This window comes from Desmodus rotundus, chromosome 13, assembly GCF_022682495.2.
Source record: "Desmodus rotundus isolate HL8 chromosome 13, HLdesRot8A.1, whole genome shotgun sequence".
NCBI lineage: Eukaryota > Metazoa > Chordata > Mammalia > Chiroptera > Phyllostomidae > Desmodus > Desmodus rotundus.
In genome coordinates, this window is record NC_071399.1 from 27,071,471 (window position 1) to 27,097,140 (window position 25,670).

The window sequence follows — 25,670 nt, forward strand, 5'->3', positions numbered from 1 at the left end:
GTGTTGTCACTTGCCCTGTTACCCACCATCCCCCTCCAGCTCCACAACGATGATGAAACTAACAACCACCCAGTCACAGTCACTGTCACTCTGCAGACCAGAAGCCTAGCATCCACTGGAGCCCGCAGATCAGAGCTTTTGTGAGTTGAAGGGAAAAATAAGACAATTCAACAATAATAGTTTGAGACGTCAATAGCCCACTTCCAGTTATGTTTAGAATAACTAGCGGCGTATCGACAAAGTAATAGAAGGTTTGAATAACACTATCGATCACCTGGATCTGACAGCGACATCCAGAGCACACACACCAGCCAATAACAGCAGAGTTTGTACTCTTCTCGAGCGCAAATGGAGTATTCTCCAGGACAGGGCATAGAACAAGTCTTACTAAATTGCAAAGGTGGGAAAATACATTAAATATGTTCACTGATCAAAATGAAATGAGATTAGAAATCATTAGCAGAATGAAGTTTGTGGAAATAAACACATTTCTAAATCACCCAGGGGTCAAAGATGAAATTCACAAAGAAAATTAAGAAATACTTTGAGATAAGTGAAAACAAAAACACAACATAAAATGCTTAAGATGCAGCTGAGGCTGTGCTAAGCGGCAGATTTGTTGCTGATAATGGCTATATTATAAAAGAATATCTTAACATTCTTCTTTTCTCACACGGAAAGGTTGGCAACAAGCTAACCTTTCAGTATGAGAAACAAAATTGCAGCAAACCAAACCCAAAGAAAACAGAAGGAAAGAAATAATGTAGAGCAGAGACTAAAAAATTGAAAAACAATAAACATTTTAATGAACCCAAAAGTTTATTCTTTGAAAAGACCAACAACGTTGACCCATGTCTAGCTAGCCTGCTTAGGGAAAAAAGATCAGAATTACTAACATTAGTGATGAAAGAGAGTACTTTACTATTACCTTACAAAAACAAAAAGGACTGTAACTGAATAGCATCAACAATTGTATGTTAGCAGATTAGATCACCTATGTGCAATGAACAAATTTCTAGAAAGAAACTACTGAAACTAAGAAGAAAGCTTTCTCAAGAAGAAATATAGGGTGGGCAAACGTAGGCTTACAGTTGTGAGTTCATGAAACAATTTATTCTTGTATTGTTTATTAATTATCACATTGTTTATTTGTATTACAGCTGTAAACCTACTTTTGCCAACCCCTGTGTAAATTCTGAATAGACCTATAACAAATAAAGTGATTGAATTAGTAATTTTAAAAAACTTCCCACAAAGAAAGTCCCAAGACCAGAAGGCCTCAAACATTTAAAGAAGTTTTAATATAAATCCTTCTCAGAACATTCAGGAAAAAAAGGTAGAGGAAATACTTCAAAAAACATTCTGAGGACAATATTACCTTGACTACAAAACTAGATGAAGCTGTCGCAAAACTAACATCCCTTATGAATAGCGACACCAAAGGTTTTAAGTACATACCTAATACAGCAACATGTATAAAAGATTATACAATACATTATAACCATTTGGGATTCATTTAAGGAATGCACGATTGGTTCAACAGGTGAAAATCAATCTAATATACTATATTAGTGGAATAAGAGAGAAAAGCCATGTGGTTGTCTCAGTAGACATAGGTAGAGCATTTTCCAAAGTTCAGTGCCATTTTACAATTTAAAAAGCAAAAATAAGCTAGGACTAAAAAGGAATTTCCTTAATCTGAAGATGAGCATTTATGAAAAGCTCAGGGCTAACGTGCAGTAATTGGTCGTGATGAACAGAAAACTGTCCCCTAGATTAGGGACGGGACAAAAACGTCTGCTCTTGCTACCTTTGCATCATTATTGAAGATTTCAGCCAGGGCAATTAGCAAAGAAGAAGAAAGAAAACATACCAAGATCAGAAAGGAATAAGCAAAATGATCTCTGTTTGCAGAAGACCTGATTTTGTACATAGAAAACCCTAAGGAATTTACAAAAGGAAAAAACCTACTAGCATCTAAAAAGCAAATTCAGCAAGGCTATAGAATTGAACATACAAGATCAGTTGTATTTTTGTACTAACAAACAATGGACGGTATGAAAATGAAATTAAAATCATTTACAAGAGCATCAGAAATACCAAGCTACTTAAGAATGAGTTTAAGAAAATTAGGCAAAGTCATTAACATTGAAAACTACAAAACATTATTGAAAGAAACAAGTGGGAAGGTATCCCACGGTCATGGACTGGAACACAGAGTGGCATGCTCTCCACGTGACCTTCTGATTCATCACATTCATTGTCACAATCCCAGCTGCCCCCCCACCACACACACACACACCGGAAATTGACACACCAATACTGAAATTCATGTTGAAATGCAAATGACCTAGAATAGCCACCCTGAAGCACCTAATTTGATCTGATACACTTGATAAAGATTGGGAAAATTGAGAATGTCTTTTAATATAATGTTGTGAAACAGTCTTTTTCATTAAAGTTTCTTTCTATGCTTTAAATGAATTTTCATGAGAATTTAAAACTGCATATTTAGCTATTCAAATAATGGGAAATACCTGCCAAATAAGTTAATTGGCAAAGCCAGTTCTCATTGTTAAAACATTCATCCATTTTTCATGTGAAGTCTGACTGGGTCCTTTCTGCTGATGGAAGAGATAAGGTTTTTAAACTACTGTTATTTTGCACCTTCACTGTAATTAATTAGATTGAATGGGATGGACGAGCTGTTCCATCCCATTTATAAATTAGAAGGGCTGTTGTGAAAGGGGAAGTGGAAAACGATTGCTTTTAAGACACACAGAATCCCATAGACACATGAAAGGAGTCTCAGCATCACTAGCCATGAGAGCAATGCAAATTAAAACCACAATGAGGTACCAGTTCATACCTGAGAATGGCCACCATTCACAAATCAACACACAGCAAGTGTTGGAGAGGATGTGGAGAAAAGGGAACCCTAGTACACTGTTGGTGGGAATGCAGACTGGTGTAGCCTCTGTGGAAAACAGTATGGAATTTCCTCAAAAAACTAAAAGTGGAACTGCCTTTTGACCCAGCAATTCCACTGCTGGGATTAGACCCTAAGAATCCTGAAACACCAATCCAAAAGAACCTGTGGACCCCAGTGTTCATAGTTGTACAATTTACAATAGCCAAGTGCTGGAGACAGCCTAAGTGCCCATCAGTAAATGAGTGGATCAAAAAACTGTGGTACATTTACACAATGGAATACTATGCAGCAAAAAGAAAAAAAACTCCTAACCTTCACGACAGCATGGATGGAACTGGAGAGCATTATGCTAAGTGAAATAAGCCAGGTGGTGAAAGACAAATACCATATGATCTCACCTATAGATGGAACTTAATCAGCAAAACAAACAAACAAGCAAAATATAACCAGAGACATTGAAATAAAGAAAAACCTGACAGTAACCAGAGGGGAGGGGGAAGAGGGATAACGGGGAAAAGAAGGGGAAGGGTAGTCAAGGAACGTATATAAAGGACCCATGGACAAAGAAAGCCAAAGGGTGGAAGGATTCAGGGTGGGAGGTGGGGATGGGTGGGGCGGGGGAAAGTAGTAGTGGGAAAATGGAGACAACTGTACCTGAACAATAAAAAAAATGAAATAAAATACTGAAAATATACAAATAAAAAAGAATATATAATTTTTACAAAAAAAGACACATAAGTGTGTCTGTTCTCAGGCAGATGTGTGTGTTTTTGAAGTCAAGGTTCTGTTTACATACTCCCATTAGACCATCCATGGCTTTGTATCCCTTTTAAAGTCTTTTATCTTCAGGAATGTGCTGCCCAGCTTGAGGACTATTCCTGTCCCCTACTCTGAGTCCTTTATGAATAAAATAGGCTTGCCTCACATGCATTTTATCTGTACACGTGTTGTGTGCTGGGTTGCTCCGATGTCGGTGCCCTCAGGTTCCCTTGGACCACCCTTTGCAGAGAGCCCACGCCTGTGCTGCTGGTTCGTACTCCCCATCCCGCTCCTGTGCTCCCGACAGTTTCTCTGGGCCTCCGGATTAGGGCCTCCGAACCTTCCACACCTGGCAGCTTTGCTGGCTGACTGGAGCTGGTATAGGGGGTGATTCTCTGTTGTACCTGGCTTTTTTATTAGTTTCCTCAGTCAGCTTATTTGTATCTTTTCTCTTTTTATAGTTTATACTTTCTAATTATGTTTTGTTTATTAATGTGGGCTTTGTTGTTGTTGTTGCTAAACTGATCCTTAAATATGTGTTTACAGGCAGTTATCCATGAGGCTCTTGCTTCTCTTTTCATTTTGTGCACAGAAGCTTTGGTTGCCTTTGTTCTGGTCTGTTTTTTTTCAAGATCGCGTCTTGATCTTGATCTGTAGTGAGTAGCTGTGGAGGATGTAGTGACTCCAGAGCCAGTGGATAAGTTTGTGTTTAGCTTTGGAAGATAAGGGCTGGTGTCTCCCTTTAAGCCAAGGGGTAGACTTGCTTTCTGCCCATTACAAAGATTCAGGTTCCCAGAGCTCGGGGATCCTTTCCTGTATCTCCCCCCAGCACAGGTGCAGCTGTCTGCCGGCTCTCCTCCAGTTGCCCTGGAGCAAGAAAATTCTACTCCTGTTGGAGCAAATTCCCCTGCCTTTGACCCAGGAGTCTGCCAGCATTCATGAGCTTTTGACAGGCTAAAAATCTCTGAACCTTCACACTTCTGGACAATACATAGGAAATACAATTAAAAAGGCAAATAAATAGCTATCAGAGTTCCACCCAGAAATGTCATTTTTATCCATGTTTTTCATTAAAAACTGAATTATATATTATTTATGTAAATGTAGCGCGGATTTTTTTCCTTAGGGTTAAACTAAAGGTTTGGCAGAATTTTGCTATTCATTTTAATGACAATTTTTAAAGTATAAAACCCATCTGTTTTTCTTATGCACATAAATTTGTATTGTAGATATGTATGTGTTATATATACACACATATATTGGGGTATGTGTGTATATTCATGTTTCTGAAAAAACAAACCAATTTTTTAAGAATTAATCTTAATTCCCTATGTGTCATTAGGATGTATTATTTGTCTCTATTCCAGAATATTGGGAAGAAGATGACCTGCCAGGAGTTCATTGCAAACCTCCAAGGTGTTAATGAGGGTGGTGATTTCCCCAAGGATCTCCTGAAAGTAAGCATTGAAATACTGGTTTCTAAAATATACTTATGTTTATGTTTTCTTCTGCATATATTCCTAGCTAGGATAGGCAGGCTCAGGATCACGTGGGTATTTGGTTTGCTGCTTTTGGTTCTGTCATTGGTGTTTTGATTGGGCCTTGTCCTCGATGCATCAGACCGCACAGGCCCCTTCAGGTAGCTGCTCCTAAAAGCCTACATTATGATGAATAATACGGAGATAATGAGGACATTTGGAGTAATTGCTGATACAAGTGGTTGGTAGGCAGTTTTTGTTCATTTGTAGGCAGACTGTCAGAATTTGAGAGCCGTCACAAAGGTGGTATATTCACTATGGAAACAAGAAAGCATTTGCAGACTGATACTGGAAGCAGTTCGGACTATATTCAGGCACTAATCACAGCCACTCAGGTTGTCCCTGGAAAATAGAATGAATTAAATCTGAGTCATTGTAGAATTCCTAAATTGTTTGCACTCGGCTTTTTTATTGGTAACAGCATGATTTTTCTTACCATCGGGTTGTTTTCAAGGAAATAGTTTGAAACTCGTAACATTCTACAGTGGCATAAATGAGGTGTGTGGGATCAAGTACAAAATAGCGACTGACAATGGATGTGACTATCTTAGAAGTTTAGGGTAAGATGTGTATGTTGAGAATGTGATTTTTACAGAGTTCTGTTTGTTTCTAGCCTTCTTTTTAAAACCTTTGTACATGTGTAGATTTCTTTTGAAAACAGTTCCTTTGAATGAATTGCTAAAAAAGATGACATATTTGAATCATGCATAATGTGGAAATGTACCAGTTAAAAGATAAGTCCTATAAGTTTTATGTGACGGTTAAACTATATAAAATATGTAGAATAGAGTTCTGCAAAATTTGGAAAGACATATATACTGTGGGAAATGAAAAAAGTTATTAAAATAGGGTACAATGAGATTGTTAGTCTTTCTGACTTTAATTGCAGCTTGTTGAAAAATTGCATTATGAAAAAAAGGAAGAAAAATAGCTTCAGCCTACTATATAAGGTATAATTATATAACTTTATTATACAATTTTTATAATTGTGTAATTCTATAATTTTAATATGATTTTTAGTGAGGTATAATGGACATGCCACATTGTACTGGTCTCGGTGTACGACAGAATGACTTACTATATATTGTGCAGCAGTCACAGTAAGTCCACTTAAACATCTGTCGCCAGGCAGAGTGACAGGATTCTTTTTCCTGTGCTGAGGACTTTAAGATGCACTCTCTCAGCAACCTTTAAATGTGCACCACAGTGTTATTAGCTGTGCTCACCGTGCTGTACCGCACATCCCTCTGGCTGGACATTTGTAATTTTGACTCCCTTTGCCTGTTTCGCCCACTCCCCCACCCCCTGCCACTGGCAACCACCAATTTCTAAGTTGTTTCTTTACAGAGCGAATGCTGTCCCTTGTGAGGCTGCAATTCCAAATGGGAATGGGCAGTAAAAGGTCTTGGATGGTGACGTGTTAAATACGTTCTGTACATTCCTTGGAGCTATCCTGTCGATACAGGTTAACGAGTCTGTCTTCAGTCTAGCTGTGTCTGCGTGGGCAATAATGGAGTCTTTTATGAGAGGATTTGTGGGGCTTTTATCCAGTTATCAGAAATGAAAATTGACAGGCACATTTTTCATGGTGAAGCGTTTAGATTTCAGTGGTAAACTTATGGTAGCCTGTGTGACTGTGAGTAAATCATTGGGCAGCGTTAGCGCATGTTGGATGGAGCTGTCTGGAACCAAAGGTAGTTACCGCCCAGGCCAGGGGCTGCCGCTCACCTGGAGTAAACACGTGTTGTTTGAGTTACTCTGCCGAGACCCTGATGGCTGATTTGCTGCAGTTGTACAACTGAGATCATGTTCACAAACCTCGGGGGAGAAAATATGTATTATACTCTTTATTTCCTGCGGGAAGCTGACAGTGAAATGGCACTGAAAAGTGCCAGTGGTGTTTAGCATGGAAATTATCAAATAAAATATCGATTTTCTTTCACAGCAGGGCTCAGCCAATCACCGTCCCAACATGAGGTTTTCATTTCAGTAGGAATCTGGATTTTACTGCAGATTTCAGCAAGAAAAGGTTTTCTCAAAACCATTTTTGTTTTGTTTCACTCTTCTGTGGCTATTCCTTTTCCCTTCCCTTCCCATCCCTCATTCTCCCCTTCCCTCCTCTCCCCCCTTGTTTCTCTATATTTCTCCTCTCCCTCACGTTTCTCTCTCTCTCTCCCTCTCCCTTCTCCCCTCGCTGAGATTAATTCCTGGGTGGAATATTAATTTGGATTTGGGGGACATGATGCATATGCCACACAGACACAGACATGCATACAGAAAACCACAAAAGTGGTACCATCTTACAATCTCACAGTGCCCCCTCTCCAACTTAAAAACTTACCTACATGTGCATTAGTTTAATTTATGAGGTAAGATGCTTACTGGTACATAGATTGAACTGAGGCTTTTATTGTTACATATTGACCTTATTACTTTTAGATTTCCTTGGATTGGAAGTAGCATTTCAACTCGTGTCTGTTGTTCATTGTGTGTGTGTGCCCCGTGATATTTATTGGAGGTCCACTAGGTTCATCGCGTGTTTTGGACTTGGAGAAGACACTGGAACCAAACAGGTCCCTGTCCTCAGGGATCACAAACTACTGAGAAAGACAGAGGGCTCTTTCTCCCTTAAAACAAACAATGACTCCACATTAAAATGAAAGTATAAACCGAATTCTGCTTGTTCTCAAAAGAATTGGTTATAGAAAAAACTTAAATGAGCAACTTGTTTGAACCTTCAATTCGGGAGACCAGGGTTGATATTTTGCTTTCACTTTGCGTAGACTACACCTAAGGGATGGATGTGCTGAGCCCTTTTTCAATTTGCAGTTCCATCAGTTTCCCCTTTCACTTGAATGACCTAAAGAGACACTAGAGTGCTTTGTGCGAGTAAGAATTTTTCCCCACAAGTCGTTTAAAGTATAAGTTATTGACATCTTAGTGAAAAATGGGGTAAGTTGGGTGTCAAGGACAACCACCGAGGGGATATTATTCAGGTTCTTTACATCCAAAGTCTCGCGGGGGGATGTGATGTTTGATACAGACCTTTGAAGTGTGGGTACAACTTCAGCATGAGACTTATTTTGACTTTCATTTAGGTTATTACTCCATTTCATCTCCCACCATAAACACTAGCGTTCTCTCTTTCTCATAAGTACCCTCCATGACCTTGCCACATCAAGACAGTCACTCATTCAATAAAATATGCCAAAGCACCTGGCCTGCCCCGTGGCTCTGTAGGGCCTGCCCATCCCAATACGTGGATGTAGTTTACCTTCAAGCAGCACTGGAGAAGAAGGGGAAAGAGGATGTTCAGCTTTTGATTAGGACAGATTTAATAAGACACTCCTAAGACTCTCTCACATATAGTAAAATTCTTAAGGACATGAATGTAGAGGGATGGGAATGCAACATGTGGGCCAGTTCTGGGTGGGAGGCCGAACTTTCCGAAAGATGGCTGGGTGTGCTTGTGTATTTGGGAGCTGTATTCACTGGGTTCTAATTCCACCCCCTTCTCTTATTAACTGAGGGATGTGAGCAGATGCATTTAAACTTTGTGTCTTGATTTCCCCATCTGTGAAATGGGATATTTTATTAGTTCTTACCCCACCTAGTTGTTTTAATAATTACAACTTTTTACTTAATACTATTTTATTCTTTACCTTGCACAAAGTGGACTGGAAAGGGGCATCCCTTCTTGGAAGTATGTGAACCTAAGACGTTTTACAATTCCTGGGGTCAAGTGCGATTCATGTCAGTAGACAAGACGTCTGTCCCCCATCTGTATTTAGCCTGTGCACACACATTCTCTTGCTCGTCAAAAGGAACCACCGAGCATTTCCTCTTATTCTACTAAGATTTTAAATTCTCATCATTTATGCTTCCTTTTTTCCCAAAAACTGGTTGGTTCCAAAGAATGGCCATCAAAATCCCCAGGAGAGATGTTTGTTTTGTAAGGTCTGTCTCAATACTGCATAGGCACCTGAGAATGGACCTTGGCCATCCCTCTATTTCCCTTGCCTTTCACCTTGTTAACAGCAGTCTCTTTCTCCTGAGTCTCTCTCTCTTCCTATGTTTTTATATCACATATTTGATGTGGGTCTTTGATGTTGCAAAAGTGGAGGTACCATGGAGAGTTCGGTTTTAAAGTAGACTTGGACTCTTGAAGAACCTTTGAAGAGGAACTTTGGTTCTTGTACTCTTTAGAGACCCCAAGATGATCCTGGGATCTTATTGGAGATGTGAATTGCTTGAAGTGACTAAAAATGCCTGAGTAAGAGAAGCGTTGCCAGATGTCTACCTGCTCTCCTGTGTTTTCTCCAGAAGGAGAGCCCGAGGTCAGAAAGCTCCGCACGCCGGGTTGTTGGTGTTTCAGCCTGGCCTCCGCCGTTTTCACAGAGTCTTGACCGCGGTGGTCTGCTGGTCTCTTCTTCCCAGTCCTGTCAGGGGCCGATACCAAGGACTCGTGAGAGTGTTGGCATGTCATCGTATGGATGTTTCGGAAGATCTTTGCAGAATGAGCTTTAAAAATTGTCCTAAAGGTTCGTGCTCAAAATGTGGCACCTTGCTGCTTCGCCTTCCTGTTCCATAGGTTTTATTTCTTCTCAGTTTCCTATGCACCTCTGTCCTTGGTTTTGAAAGAAAAGCTACATTTTTATCTTCAGTCCAGTCTGCTTTCCATGTCTAACTCTGGTGGTTGATAATCCTCCATCTCTTATTACATACAGCGAGAGACTCAGGGACTTCAGGTAATGGCCACCAGTTATTTAGGTATGTAGGGGTGCAATAGCCATTTCAAAATATACTTCCATGAAAGAAGGGAAGAAACGGTATGAAATAAGAGAAAAGGAGCCAGTGAGAAGTGGCATAGCGACATAAAGGGTGGAAGGCCAGGTACTGGCCGCACAACAGTTACATTTTGAGGAGACATCCTCACTGAAGATTTTGACCATGAAACAGGAACCCTAGCTATTCATGATCCCCGTTTTCTTACTGCCACCTACCATTTCATGCTCAATTAATGTCCTCCGTAATATTTTCATCCTACTCATAGTTAGGTCTTTAATTTTTTTTTTCTTGAGCAGCAGTTTAATTCAGTAGGTGCCAAGGGGAACTAGAAAAGAAATGGCTAAAATAATCGCTAATTTAAGAATATTTATGTCACCTTAATGATAGAGAGGACAGAAACAACAAAACAACCAAGTCTTTCAAAAATGATCCTAACGTAACTGAAAAACAAACCCGAATGCAAGGTGCAGAGTGTTTGAAAACATACCTCCTCCTAAATCTGTGTGAGTACACAAATAGCTTTGAGCGTGATCCCAGTTAAAGTGCGGTCTCGCTAGAAATCATTAAAGAGCAAAGCAAAAACATCTTGCTTGCGCAAGTCAATAACATGCCACCCTTTCAGGCCTATGATTAGATGTTTGACTTTATGATACTCTTCATAAATTTAATTTTTTGGTAGAAATTGTTTGCTTCTATCTCCTTTACTTGGGAGTTTATTAACTTTGAAATTAGCTTGCAGTCAAGGGAAAATCTTTTTTTTTTTCACTCTCAGGTTTGTAGTTAATGTTGGGTGGGGGAAGAAAGAAAGAGCGCACCCATGGGGGGGTGGGGAGGGACGGGGAGAGTGGCAAATAAAGTGAAAAAACATAAATCAGTATGCCTGGCTTAGTGGAATGTGCCTGCTTCATTCTATTAATGGAATGATAAATAACAATGATTAAATTGTTACCTATTCTATTGGGTAGAATCTCAGTAAAAGTCCTTATTCAGATGTGTGTGTTTGCCTTTGCTTTTCCAAAAAAACCCAGAATTTAGGTGATGCTCTTTTAAAAGAAGCCTCTAAGAATATATAGATTACTTGCATATGTTCCTTAATAGACACACTTGGCTGGAAGTATTGTATGTTTTGTTTGAGATGCAGTTTTTGCATTTGGCATTTTTAGGGAAAAATAATTTGTGGAAACAATAGAGACCTTCGCCAGGATGGTAGCATTTAAACAGACTCAAAAAGGTCAACAAAGGAAAACATATTTTAAATAAAGATTAATGTGTCTTGTTGGACAAGGAAGAACATAAGTAGAAAATACAACATTTTACTATGCAGGTTCATAACGATTAGTCATTTTAAATGTATTACAGATGAACATAAGGGTAAGCAAAAAAAAATATCAATCAGCCATTAAAGATTTAGAGATAAGCAGTTTTTTATAAGCTCCATCTCCAAAACAGACTTGTTTCCACGGTGACAGCAGGAGCCATAAGGATTTTCCTAAAAAAGAGAGAGCAGTGCCAGCCCAGCTCTCTGACAAGTTGTTTACCTATGTGATTGACCCCTTCAGCAAGGGAGAAGAATGGGAAGTTAACAACGACAGTATCTCCCCTGCTTTTCTTTCTACCAAAAGGATGACCTGAAGCAACATTCTCCTCTATTTTTGCTCTCTCTTCTTTCATTTTTGCTTCCAGTAATTTAGTGAGGACAAGTATAAGAAGAAAGCCGAGTAAGAGTGGGTTTTAGTGATAGCGGTATTTCGGTTGTGACATTGTACTGTAGGTTTGCAAATGTTATTGCTGGAGGAAACTGGGTAAAAGGTGCCAGAACTCTGGTCTGACAAACTGCAGGTAGATCTACAATTATCTCAATAAAACTGTCAATGAAAAAACAGGTCCACTAAAACAAGGCAAATGGGACAGTTTCTTTCCATTCAGCCAGGGACTTAAGTATAATGTGAAAGTTAGCATAATGCAATTTTCCTGCCCTTGGCCTTTCTTTCAGAGTGCTGAATGTGTAGCAGCAGTAAAGACGATGGTATTGAGAAAAAGGCAATGGGGATTATTTTCAAGAGATGAAATTTGGAAAGTCACATGAATCTATTTTTTAAAAAAATTATTCCTGTTACTCCAGATGTTGTGGAGAATTGTCTGGAAGGAAGTGGGAGTGGAGATGGAAAGACAGTAAGGGAATGGTTGCAACTGTCCACAGGAAAAGTAATGGTTACTTGGATGTGGGTGGCGACCTCACTGAGGGAAATATATTCCCTATGGAATTATTTCGTGCTTGTTATTAAAGTTCCATTGCAAAATTGTTTTCCCAGATTGCCCCTCTGTCCCCTCCTCTCTATCACCTGTATGCTAAACTATGTGGAGTGGAAGAGCCATAAAAAGTAGAAAAACCCAATTGTTTTTTAGAAGTTAATGTCTGATCTGTGAGGCCAAATGTAATGGAAGACTTCGTGGTGGTGTGAAGTGTGTAGTGTCAGAGTTGGAGAGCCAGCCCAATATTTGACCTTGGCCAGTCAACTTAACTTTTTTCAGTGTTCTCGGGTGTGACATGATTAATAAGACCTTCCTCCAAGAGTGACCATGACGATTAGTACGAGGATGTGTGCTCAGTGGCCAGCACTGTGTCATCTAGAACGCATTCACATGCACCTGATGTTAGCGTCTTTGTTTTCTCAGTGCCGCTCGTTTCTGTGTCGGGGCCCTGGGGCTGCCTTGGTGCTGCTCATGACAGGTCATAGAGGCCCAGGGTGACAATCCCACCTCTTGGTGCCTTAGTTTCATTGTAAAATAAGCTACCTGGGCCATGCCTGTAACTCTCGGGTTTTCAGTTCCAGCTTCTGTGGTCCACGGGACCGGCACCCGTCCCTTGTCGGCATTCCCCACCTGGACAGTGCTGCTTGCTGGTTTCTCTGTTGTGCTCAAACCTACGTTTTTTGAGCAAAATATTCCAAGGCAAAGAATAAGTTGCAAAAACTCTATACATGATCTTTAAGGATCTTTTCAACCTAAGTACTGGGAGCACTCTGAGCGTCATTTATTTCTTCGTAAACTCAAGTCATATCTCTCAAGTTTTACCTTTTATATTTTACATATTGGTTTAAACAAAGAATGCATACTTAATAGTGAAAGTTCAGCTTAAAGTTCAATAAAATTACCTTGGTTGTAGCAGTATTCTCAGAGGGTTACTCCTAAAGAATTGTGTGAGGGAGAAGCAGACCCAGCCTGGAAAAAAGTCTGAACTTTATTATTATTATTATTATTATTATTTTATTGATTTGAGAGGGTGGGGGGGAGAGAGAGAAACATCAGTTTGTTGTTCCACTTATTTAAGCATTCATTGGTTGATTTCAGTATGTGCCTTGACTGGGGCTCGAACCTGCAACCTGGGCATATCGGAATGACACTCTAACCAACTGAGCTACCGGCCAGGGCAATAATATGCCCTGAAATGAAAGGCTTCAGTGAATTCTCAAAAATACTTGATCTGAGTTATATTCGGAATATGTAGTTGAAAATAGGAACTTATGGGTGGTATTTAAGTGTAGCTAAAAAAAAAAGAGCATCAGCCGTTGCCTAGAGTAGGTGAGCTCTCCGAGAAGGTCATGGAAACCTGGTAGCAACAGTATCTAGGGAGGAAAGGGCTTGGATGCTTATCCTAATATAAGCAGGAGAGCCTTTAAAGAGAAAAGCTGTGTTAGCAAGCTTTTTAAGAGAAAAGCTTTAAAGGGTCTGGCCTGGAATATGGAAGGTTGCTTTTTTTGGTGAAGTGGATCAAGCTGAGTGGTGATGAAAGGTTCCTGGTGTGTTTCTGCTTCTGCTTTCCCCGTGGAGATCTGGGAGCACGCTGCTGCTTCCAGTGACGCGCTCGTCGTGGACAGAATAATGATGCTCCCTTCAGTTTGGTTCTGACCCTGAATGAAACACGGCGATGATAATGAAGATAATACTTTGAAGTAGCTGAAGATCCACAAATCATGTTCATGCTTTTAAAAAAAAACTATCAAAATGAAGTCTGTTAGAACATTTTGACAGAACAGATGCTACTTAACAAGTACAAACAGATTTTCAACCAAAAGAAAAGCATTTGGCATGGGGAGGTAATAATCATTAAAGGTAATGTGATGGAGTATTAATAATTCCTAGATGGGTTCTACTTTTGATTTGGCCATGGAGAAGTGCTACGGGATTTCATACTCAGATGCATCCTTAGCAGGTAGAATGTTTGTGTGTCTGCACCATTGTTTAAATGTCACAATCTAGCCCGTCAAGGTTGCTGCTGCTCTCCCTCAAGCATGAACACACAGCATTGAAGTGAATCTAATGAATGGGTCACATCGTGAGTTTAAGCCATCCTCCTTTTAGGTAGGTTACACCAGTGAGAACGGCGGGCGGGCGTCCTCAGGAGCCTGCTTTTAACCGGCCTGCAGTCCAATGGCAAATGAGCTCTCATAGAGAATGTCCCTTCCTAAACAGTGTTCACCTATTGATTAAAGATACACAGAAACAAATTTTAATTTACGGGCATTCATCTACAGCTTATGCAGTAAAAAAATCCATAAAATAAAACAATGGGCTCTGTGGTTGTATTAGTGCTTTCCTTTTGTAGAGGTCAGCTGTCTAAAACAGTGGAAAAGCTGAAAACACACAAGAATAAAAACAGCTCTGAACAGCGAGAATGAAAGGGTATTACCGAGTTTGTACAATGAATCTCGCAAACTTCATTCTGACCCTCCTTTATGGCCTATTTGTAATAATAACTGCAATTTTTACGTAGAATTCTGGCCCACTCTTTTTTCCTGGCGTACCCTAGCCAAATGGCCATAGAGACACAGGGGAATACCAGTATACAAGCAACTTCTAAAACCTGGGGACAGGGGCAGGCACCTGCCGCCGATCCTCTCTGAGCCAGGTCTTCATTAACAAGGCAACAGCCATATCCGATTGATTGTTCTAAAACAATTTAATTAAAAACCAGCATTTAGATTGTTACTAAATGTCTAAATCTAACTTTTACATCAATTATTTTGAAGAAACCATTCTTTTCCCACTTAGTCATGAATTAGAAGGAGGAAGCTGGGGGAGTCCTGTTAGTCCGCTCTGTGACCGGAAGTGATTTGATCGTGGAATGTAGAGAGAATGATCCTTAAAAGACACGGGTCCCCAAACCTAACAGGCGGAGTTGTTCTGACAAAGGGCAGGCAGGTCTGTGTAGTCAGTAGCTTTTCGGAGAACGGCTGCATTGTCGCACAGCACAGCAATGGGTGTACCTAGTGAGTCATCAGAAATGCTTCATTATGTTTACTTAGTCGGATTCAGGAGTGTGAAAAAGATTTGGAAAGATTGCCAACAAGCTGTTTTATACAGATTTTGGCATATAGAGAAATTAGCTTCAATTAGAAACTGATATGGAATAATTCATCTCTATACCCCAAGTCATTCTCGACCTCTGTTCCCTGTCAGTGTTGTTTTGTTGTTATCTTAGAGATTTCCATTTCTTTTCGTTGTTTTAACCTCTGCCCTCCCTCAGACCTTCCACAGACAGCAGTGGGGTGCTGTGCTGTCGCGTTACTTTCTCAGAAACACCAGGAAACCTGACATCACAAGGCTGCTGTAGGTGCCTGAACCTTCCTTTTGACACTGAGCCTCCTGGTCAGCGTAGACGTTCCTGTGGTTCTTCCTCGGCATCTCTCCAGACCACCTGTGGAGAGTCCCTCTACCTTCACACCCCTGACCAGATTTTCAAAGAAACCTCTTTGTTCATTTCAGCACACTGCCGTTTGAAGGCCACCAAAGGACGTCCGTGCTTACTCCTGGCGCAAGTAATTTCACCAGGAGATTCTTAATTCTAGAAGCAATTATTCCTTGAGAACACAACATAGATAAGTTGTTACTCTTCTCTTTTTATTTCATTTCCAGAAACATAAATCAGAGGTAAATCTGTGTACCCAACATATAACCTTAGAGGGTTATTCTTCGCATCTCCAGTTGCCAATCCTATGTTGTGGACTTAGGCAAAAAAGACACCTTTGGAATAAGTTATGGATAGGTCAGCGCGGTACCCACATCCTCCTACAAGCACATCAGAATTACAACAAGACTGCAAAGCAGCCATCATTGAGATCCACCTGAAACCACCTGAATGGCAGTCCTACGACTAGGGATGTGAAGAAGCCACATCAAGACTAAAAAGCCAAGTTCCTTGTCAGCCACATTATCGGCAGATCCATGACCATGTTGTGTATAGTTCTGTCATTTTCAGACATTGTTTCACTCCGATGTGTTTGCAAGTAGGTTTCATCTTAAAGATCCATGGAAAGGACTCTGACTTACTCTAAAAGAGTTTTCGGAGAATAAATTTTCAGATCACACCCTTAAACTGGATGCAGATTTACAGAACTCTAAGGAATAACTGGATTTATGGTAATACAGGCAGGTGATCTGGATAAAGAACTGATCATATGGGACTGAATGAACGGAGGATAATTATTATTTTTATTACGTTTTTCAACATATTGCTGACTTTAAAACATTTTTTGTTTCCCAAATATAAGGAAATTTGTTTTTTTTCTTAGAGCAGTTTGGTAAATTATACCTTTGTAAGCAACATTGAAGCATTTATATTTTTCTCTCTACCTGATCCCTCTAGAATTTGGAAACTTAGTGATTATTATTTAATTTTCGTGGCAATATGGCTGTTTGCGTGAATTCAGTGAGAGTCTGTTCTCTCTATAACAGGACACAATTGGAAACTGGTTTATTAAGCAAGACTTTGAGCGGCATGTCGTGTGTGAGAGACATGCATAGACTCTCATGTTACCAGAAAGCTTTAAGAAATTAAGATTGACTTTGGAAACCAGTAAAAGCCCCTTGGAAAACCGCCTGGTACCTGGCTTATTTACACGGTTCACGGCAGTCTTTCCAGGTAAGGAATAAAGGTTGCTTTCCTGGGAGATGGCGAAGAAAGAACCATCCAGACATTTGGGGGGAACCCTGAGAACTTGAGGAATTAGCCCAAATCTGTGGATATTGCAGGCAAAATCTAGTGGTAACTGTGTAGCTCGGCTGCTTCACCCTGAGAGGTTCTTTAAAGTTCAATTTGGAGATTCCTTATGAGATTCCAGTAAAGCAGATTTAAGAGTGCCTACACGATCACTTGTTATTTGTATTGTATTTGTGCATAATCAAGTGAAACTTATTGAAACTAGACTTAGGCAATCAATAGTTTGATTATCTTTGAGGAAACCGAGGACAATTATGGGGAGAGAGATTGTGTTTCCATAGAGTCTGTAATGCATGGCTGTGGCTATTAAACTGTCGTTCAGTTACTTGTCTGCAAATTCTGGTTTTCACTTGTAAACTGGACTGGATCTCGAACTTTTCTAGTGTCCTTAAATACTTGGCTATAACTGTCTGAATTAATGCTTCATTTCTCTCGCGCCCTCTCCCCACCCCCACCCCCACCCCCTACCACCACTGTGCGGCCCACTTCAGTGCCTGCAGCCCACGGGCAGGGGCCGGGGGTTAGTTCCGGGCCGGGGTGCTCTGGCATGGGGCACTATGAGAGACCCAGGGGGCGGGCCTGCTGTGAATCCAAGCCCATGCGTTTCTCCCACCCTTTGATTTGGGATTACTAAGAACTTAAACTTTCTGGAGCCATGCGATTGCAGATTACAGCCAAAGGATGTGCTATGAACTTCAGAAAAATCACCACAACAGCTCATACTTACGAACCCATCTCGCTGATGGATCGTGAGCCATGCAGAATTCACCCGAGCACCTGATGGCGTCATCAGGGACACTCACACGGCAGACACACAGGGCCTGCCAGATAGTCCCTGCCCGCTTCATTCCAGCAAAAGGCACTTTGAGCCTCACATCCAGAAATCTCGACGACAGCCTCACGGAATCAAACTGGTTTATAATTCCTCTGATCATTAACCTTTTTTCTTCTGTTTTTGTAGACATACCCCTTATTAAATACCTGATTACTTAAAAAAGAAAGAAAAAAGTTACGGATTTTGAGACTCTGCTCTGTGAATTTTTGATTAAATGGTGTTGCTTGTCACTTGTGCATGTGTCTCCTCCCCGCCCCTATTCTTAAGGGCAGACACTGTGTCTTGCTGGTCACAGTATCCCTTACACCGAGTGCAATTCCAAGACAAATCAAGGGTTCCGTAAATACTTGTGAGAGAAGTGATTGTAGTTTTATATAAAACACAGTGCAGTGATTTCTGACCATTGGATAGGCTTTGTGAGCTCACGTGAACAACTTGATATTATATGTAGAATTGTGAATGTGTGAGAATGTATATATCCTCCCTTCCAAGGGGGAGGGGAGCGGAGAGAGAGAGAGAGAGAGAGAGGGATCCATAGCTTTAATCAGATTTTCAGACGAATCTGTGTCCTCAAAATATTGAAAGCTATACACCTAGGACTCTCCCAGAGTGGAGCCTTGTACTTTGTTGTTTCAATTACAATGAACAGAAGACTTAGGAGAAAGGATTTTTCTTTCGCCAGAACACTTTCATTCACTGAGGCCTTGCTATATGCTAGACTCTGTGCTGGATTCAGGGGTGCGGCCCCCAGTAAGACAGGTACAGGCCATGCCCTCAGGGAGCCCAGAATTTGGCAGGGAAAACAAATATTGGACCCATGATGATACAGACTGTGAAATGCTTTATTCAAAATTATATGCTAATTGTGCCCAGGTGTAGAAGGCATACTCTACAGATTTGCCGGGTGTGGCAAAGTCAGAAGGTGGAGCAGGATGAAATCCGCTAGGATTCATGCTTCTTGTTTTGGTAAAGACTGTGCTAAACCTACTGGGGAAAGTAAAGATGAGTAAGGCTTGCACCCTGCCCTGAAGGGGTTGTTAATCTAGTGTAGTGGTTCTCTACTCGGGCTACACATTAAAATCATTCGAGGTGAGAAGAGGAAAAGGAGGCGACTGCCATATTCTCGCTCAGATGGAAACTGCTGAAGTGGCACAGACACTTCAGAGAAAGGTCTTGAACTTTCTTATAAAATTAAACATGTACTTAAGCTGTGATCCAGCAATTCAAGAAAAATGAAAACATATGTTACAAGAATATTCCTAACAGCTTTATTCATAATAGATCAAAACTGGAAAGAACCCAAATGGCCACCTGCAGATGAAGGGGTAAACTATGGTATATTCATACAATGTGATACTTAATAAAAAGGAACAGACTGCCAGTACACCCAACATCAAGAATGAAAGAAGCTTTATACAAATCTGTGCAACGCATGAGTTCCTTACATGAAGTGCTGGTATAGGCAGAACTACGCTGCGATGCGGGGAAAGTCAACAGTGGTTTACTCTGAGGATGCGAGGATTGGAATTTCCTAGGAATGCGCCACACACACACACACACACACACACACACACATGCTTCCATCACTGGCTCAGGTGCCCCGAGAGCCCAGACCTGGCCTTTACCTTTCATTAAGTTGCTTGGGGTGACATTATTAAGAGTGCATAGGCTTTACGTGTACATTTCTATGATACACGATCTATTATTATGTCACATTGTATGCGCACCACCCAAAGTCAGATCATCGAATATTTTTAAATGTTGGGGAAATGTCGCTGTCGGAGCTGTAAGCAAAAACTCGAGATCTTCTTCCTGCTCTGCTCTCCTCCCCCTCATCAATTTCAGATCTCTGGGATGGGACCCATGTACATTTTAAAAAGCTCCTCAAGTGAATCTGATATCCACTGAGATTTGAACTATCAAACAGAAGAAAGTACAAAAGAAAGCCTATTAGTTTTCTATTGCTGTTGTAACAAACTACCACAAACTCAGTGACTTAAAACAGCACAGACTGATTACCTCACCATTGTGTAGGCCAGAGGCTTGGGTTGCCTGGATTCTTTTCCTGCCCCAGGTTTTATAAGACAAAATCAAGGGGTAGGCAGGCTTACGTTTCTTTCTGGAAATTCTGAGGGTAAATCCACTGCCAAGCTTACTCAGGTTGTTGGCAGAGATCCGTTCCATGTGGTTGTAGGACTGAGGTCCCATTTCCTTGTTGGCTGTTAGCTAGGGGTCACTGTCAGGTTCTAGAGGCCACCAATGCTGTTAACATGCAGTAAGTGGTGTATTTTCATGAAGAGGCCCAACTCCAATTTATGGTGTGTTTTTACGTCATAATTAAACACAGAGGATTATTTTTCGATGTTTGTATTCGAGAAACCCTTTGCAACCTTAAAAAAATCAATAGGTTTCTAAATTTCACATTATTTCCTCTGAGCAAAGGAGGCTATAAGCCAGTAATTCTGAAACTATTGCTTTATGTATACACTACGATTAAACAAGTAAGCAAATACACTTCAGATGGCAAGAGCCACTTTCTCTCTATGGGAGAAAGAAACTACCAATTAGGAAAAGAGGGAAAGCTAAAATGCACCCTGCCGTGTTAGATTGGAATTGCAGTTACCGGTGTGAATTCATAGTTGTTGCTGTATAGACCGGTGCGGAGTGTAGCTGGGTGTGTGTTTCTGGGTTAGAAGGTGCACTGACATTTCCTAACTCGGCCTGCTGAGAGGATCCAGCAGCAGGGGCACATGGTAGCAGTGACCAGCCCAGCATCTGCACCTCGGTTTCTAAACACCATTTATCAGTAAAAGCAACTGGGGCTCCTTGGAGAGAAATGTTTGGTTCTAGACCTGGGGCAGGGAAAATACAAGAGGAGGCGAGAACATCTTGTGGTGCCAGAAAATTAAGGAAGAGCTCAAAAAGGAGGGAGGCATGCCAAAAGGCCGGCCTGGCCAACCTCGGAGGAGCTCCTAATGGCCAAGGCTGGAACAATTTGAGCAAGAAAATGACAGTATTAGATTATACCCCATAGAACAAAATAATTTTCCATAGAATAACTGGATAAATGGTGGGGAAGGGACAGGCTTTTCTAACAGAAGAATTTTAATTAATAAACATAAGAGTAGGGAGGAAACTAGAAAATCACCAGGAGGCAGGTACCCCAGTAATTGCACACAGATTCACTGGGGAGTGCTGTGTGGGTGGGCCTGAGAGTATTGTGCCCAATGAAGTAAACCAGTCAGAGGAAGCTGAGCACCCTACGGATTCACTCATGGAGGATATAAAACTGAAACTCCTAGACACAGACAGAGGCAAGAGGGGAGGAGGGTAGTAGAGAGTAAAGGGGGGCAAATACATGGTGACAGAAGATGATTTGACTTTGGGTGGCGGGCACACAGTGCACCGTACAGATCCAGTGTCGTAGACATGTACACTCAAAACCTGAATGACCCTATTGACCAATAAATTTAATAAAAAAATAAAATAAAATTGGTGGAAGTTTGAGGAGAAACAGGATATTTGCATAGTCTGAAAGTGTCTCTCCCAAAATACTAATTACAAAGGGAAAAATAGTAAATTTACTGTGTAAACACCCAGCTCATACCACCTCAACCAAGTGATCAAGGTCAACGCCAACAATGATAAGGCATATGGATGTCGTAAACCAAAGTGTCTGATATACACACTAGGAAGGACACGGCGTCCCTTCTGTGATATCCTTCCCCGAATGCCTGCCCTAAGTGTAAACATGAGAAAACACCAAGCAAATTCAAACCGAGGAGTCCACCGTAGAATAACTGACCTGCCCTTTAGAAGTGTCGAGGTTATGAAAGACTTGAGAAACCGTCACCGATTGGAGGAGAACAGGAAACCGCAACTACTAAATGGAGAGTGTGGTCCTGGAGTAGAAATAGGACAATAGTAGAAAAACTGGTAAAATTGGAAGGTCTGTACTTCAGTTCATGCCATGCCAATGTTCATTTCCTGGTTTGGTGATTATAGTGTGGTCATGTAAGACGTTAACATTAGCAAGAGGCGGGTGAAGGGTGTACAGTAACTCCCTGTGTTATTTATTCAACTTTTTAAAAAATTTTATTGTATTTTTTTGTATTACCATTTAACTCCCTTATACCCCACTTCCCCCACCACAGTCACCACACTGCTGTCCGCGTCCATGAGTCCTTTTTCCTTTTTGTTTGATCGCTCCACCCCACAGCTGTCAGCCTGCTCTCTCTCTGAGTCTGTCTCTGTTTTGCTTGTTAGTTCAGTGTGTTCATTAGATTCCACATATGAGAGAGATCACATGGTCTTTGTCTTTCTCCAACTGGCTTACTTCATTTAGCCTAATGTTCTTCAGGTCCATCCATGCAGTCACAAAGGGTGAAATTTTCTCCTTTTTTTACAGCCAAGTAGTATTGCATTGTGTAAATGTCCCATAATTATTTTATCCACTCATCTAACTGATGGACACTTGGGCTGCTTCTGTATCTTGGCGATTGTAAATAAACACTGCAATGAACATAGGGATGCTTTTAAAAGTCTAAAATTATTTCAAAAGAAAAAAAGATGCTGGATACTTAAATGTACAGAAATATGTGTAAAAAGACATTAGTTGCAGTATTATTCCCAATAACAAAAAAATTGGAAAATAGCACAAAGTCCATCATTCAGGGATTAGCTAAATGTTTATATTCATATAATTAAGAGTTATTAAGAAGAACCGCAGAGAGCTTTGTACTGATGGGAATGTGGTAGTGAAGGAAGAGGCTGAGGGTGTGTACTGCTGTTCAGGCTGCCTGGACGCTCGTCCCATCCCCAGTACTTAGAACTAACTCTGCGACCTCGGGCAAAGGGTTCCTCTTCTCTCTGTTCATCAGTTTCCTCATCTCTAAGTTGGGAATAATAATAATAATAGTATCCACATATGGCTCTGGGGAGTAAATGTAAAAACCCATGCAAAGCACTCAGGTTGAGACTTAGCACATAATATTGATAAAATACTAGTGCTTTATTGTTTTCTAAGAATAAATGGGGGAATAACCCCAACATAACAGTAGATATCAAAAGGTGGCATTTCTGTTTTTTAAAAAATTCGTGTGTATGACTCTCAAAGGTTAGATATGAATGTGTTACTGGTGGTGGTGTTTGGGGGGCAGAGGGCAGAAGGTAGGGGAACTTCCACTAAGTTAAACATTTAACATTTTATTTTACATCAAGTATATAGTTAGAGAAGTATGCATAGCAGCTTTTAAAAGAATGGGCTAGCAATTATTAAATAGAAATCATTAAGAAACAAAAACTCTACTCTGATGCTAAGGGAATTGGGTAGTCCTTCTAGGTAAGTCTCCCTGATCATGTGACTTGTCATCTGTCACGTGGAAAGTGTAGAGGCCTGACTCTGCTCTCAGCCTCGTAAACTCAAAACCTGTCAGTCTCTAGAATCCCCTGGAAGGTGGTTCTTAACTTGGAACGTGAACAAGTTAATGGCTTTCGCCTCTAATTCTAGGCTGTGAAAGGTTATCGTTGAGGATGGTTGTGACCAGCCCTTTGTCTTCATGGGAAGTAAACCAAAGGCCTAAATTGTAGAGTTGAGCCAGAAATAAGTAAGTCCGGTAATTTTCATTAGAATGATGAAACTCTGGAGTGTAGCACCAAAACGATGTCATATCCAGGCCTGTCATTAAAATAGGATAGATGTCAACTGCTGTTTATTCCCGGGTGGTGGAGGCCCAAGTTACAGTGCAGGCCAGGGCTCACTAACACCTTGACAACAGCCGTCTGTGTACAGCCTACACAGGGCGTATTTTCAGAGAATATGCTCATATTTTGGATATGACCTCACTTTTTATGATTATAAAGGTTTTGGGGGGTTTTCCCATGCTTCCTTTGTTGCCCGTCCTGAAGTCGTTTCTAGTGCTAGGGCACTAAGCCTGACGGCCGTGCTTTAAGAATGCGCAGGTCTGCGCGACAGATTACAGCCCGCCTGTCTTCCTGGTTTGGGCTGCACTGGGTTTCTAAAAAGACCCCAGGCTGGAGGTAGGGTGAAGTGTCAAAAAGTGGCATATTGCAGGAGTATGAGAAGACCAGTCCAAGAAATTAGAATAAACGGTAAAACGCTCTGCTCTTCTCTTGCATTTGTAATTCCTTTTTCTCTGCCCCTCTAATAAATACACTTCTCAAGTTCAAATCACCAAAGCTTTCCAAGGGAAAAGGAAAAATTGTTAAAAGCGTAATTTTCCTCATCTGACTTTTGGTAATGTTTTTACACATCTTTCCCCCTGGTTTTCTTAAATGTTTGTTTAAATAAACACTAACCACTGGTTGACGTGCTACTTTAAGGTCATTTAGATTTCATTTAGGTTCCACTTTCTCCCTCAGGGCTCCACCCGTGTTTTTCTTCAGTTTCCAACAGTCACAGTTTCATCCCTGGTAACTGGATGGCAGAGTGTGTTTCTCTCATGATAAAATTAGATGCAAAGCAACGAAGCCCATGCTGTGGTATTGCAGTCTCTGGACAGAGATGGCATCCCAGAATGCAGTGTGCCGTTGATTCCGGTGAATAATTTTAACATGAGGGTGGGTTTTAGAACATTACATTTTAAAGGTACTGGTTTATATAGCTAGTGCCAGCATATAATTGTAGAGTTCATGCTCGAATAATAGCGCAGCTGCAGTGTTTGTAGAATATTCCATGTCTTCCAAATACTGTGGGTTTTTAGATGCTAGGATTTTATTTTATTTTATTTTATTTTATTTTATTTTATTTTATTTTATTTGGTTTGCTGTTTTTAATTTTTTTAATTAAAAAATTTTTTAGATGCTAGGATTTTATTTTATTTTTTGGTTTGTTTTTTATATATTTTTATTTTTTATTTTTTATTTATTTATGTATTTAGATGCTGGGATTTTCATGTCAGACAAAATTGGCAGGCCGTAGTGAGCACTGCTCCCAGGAGCCACTGCTGCGCAGTGGGGAAGACAGCAACAGGCCCGAGGGAAAGAGCCACATTCTCTTGGAGTTACATCATTTTGAGAATAGTTCTGACCCTGCCACTTAACTGGCTTTGTGTGACAAGTTATCGAAGCTTTCTGAGGCTCCTTGCTCCAGCTGTACAATGGAGATGACATTCCTTCGTTCAAACAGAGTTGTCATAAGAATCACATTAGATTATGTGTCAAAACGTCCAGCGCATCCTCTGGCTAATGACTAGTACCAACAAGCCCCTTCCCCACCCACTCGTTCTAATCCTCTGGCTCAATGTTTTGTTGTCTAAGATTTTAAAAAACAGACAACAGGAAATACAAAGCTTCTTTTAATACTGGGTCTAAAAATCCTTAGTTTTCTTTCTTCCTTTCATTCCTCCGTTTATTGTAGACTGTGTGGCAGGGACAAGATCAGTCCTCTGCTCCTTGAGAGGCACTTGAACTGCTGCACACTCGGGAGAAACGGGCCATTGGGGGAGACCTGAGGCAGCAGGGCTGCCTGCACCCTGCGAGCAGGGAGGTGAGGGAGGGTTGGGGTGGCCTCACAGAGGAGAGGGAAGTGATATTTAAGCAAAATCAGGAGGAATAGGAGATAGTGGCATGGAGGGAGGGAATAGCTAGTTCCTTTGGATTTGCAGTTGGATGACAGAGGATTTCTAGGTGACACCTGGGAGTGAGGTGCCTGGTGGAGCCATTTCACTGAGATTAGGAATGCGAGAGCATTTTTATTAGAGCTGGAGGTGATCATAAAAGGCTATCTAGTCTGATAGCACTGAATTTTCAGATGTGGAAACTAAGGAACTATAAAGGGTAGGCTCAAAGAGGAGTTGA

The 25,670-nt window shown here is 40.8% G+C and overlaps 1 protein-coding gene and 1 non-coding gene across 5 annotated transcripts in view; one reads left to right on the top strand and one right to left on the bottom strand.

Moving 5' to 3' along the window:
- PSD3 (pleckstrin and Sec7 domain containing 3) overlaps window positions 1–25,670 on the top strand; it is a 535,098-nt gene that overhangs the window by 329,171 nt on the left and 180,257 nt on the right. For 3 of the 4 annotated variants that reach the window (XM_053916638.1, XM_053916639.2, XM_053916641.2), the window contains one exon: window positions 5,059–5,148. In XM_053916638.1, the coding sequence (XP_053772613.1) occupies window positions 5,059–5,148 (90 nt within the window). Of the gene's footprint in view, window positions 1–5,058; window positions 5,149–16,752; window positions 17,452–25,670 lie in introns of those variants that run through there. The other variant, XM_053916640.2, reaches the window with a different exon arrangement.
- LOC112321575 (small nucleolar RNA SNORA42/SNORA80 family) lies at window positions 17,489–17,619 on the bottom strand. The gene has a single exon (XR_002976546.2). It is a non-coding gene; the product is annotated as a small nucleolar RNA SNORA42/SNORA80 family (small nucleolar RNA).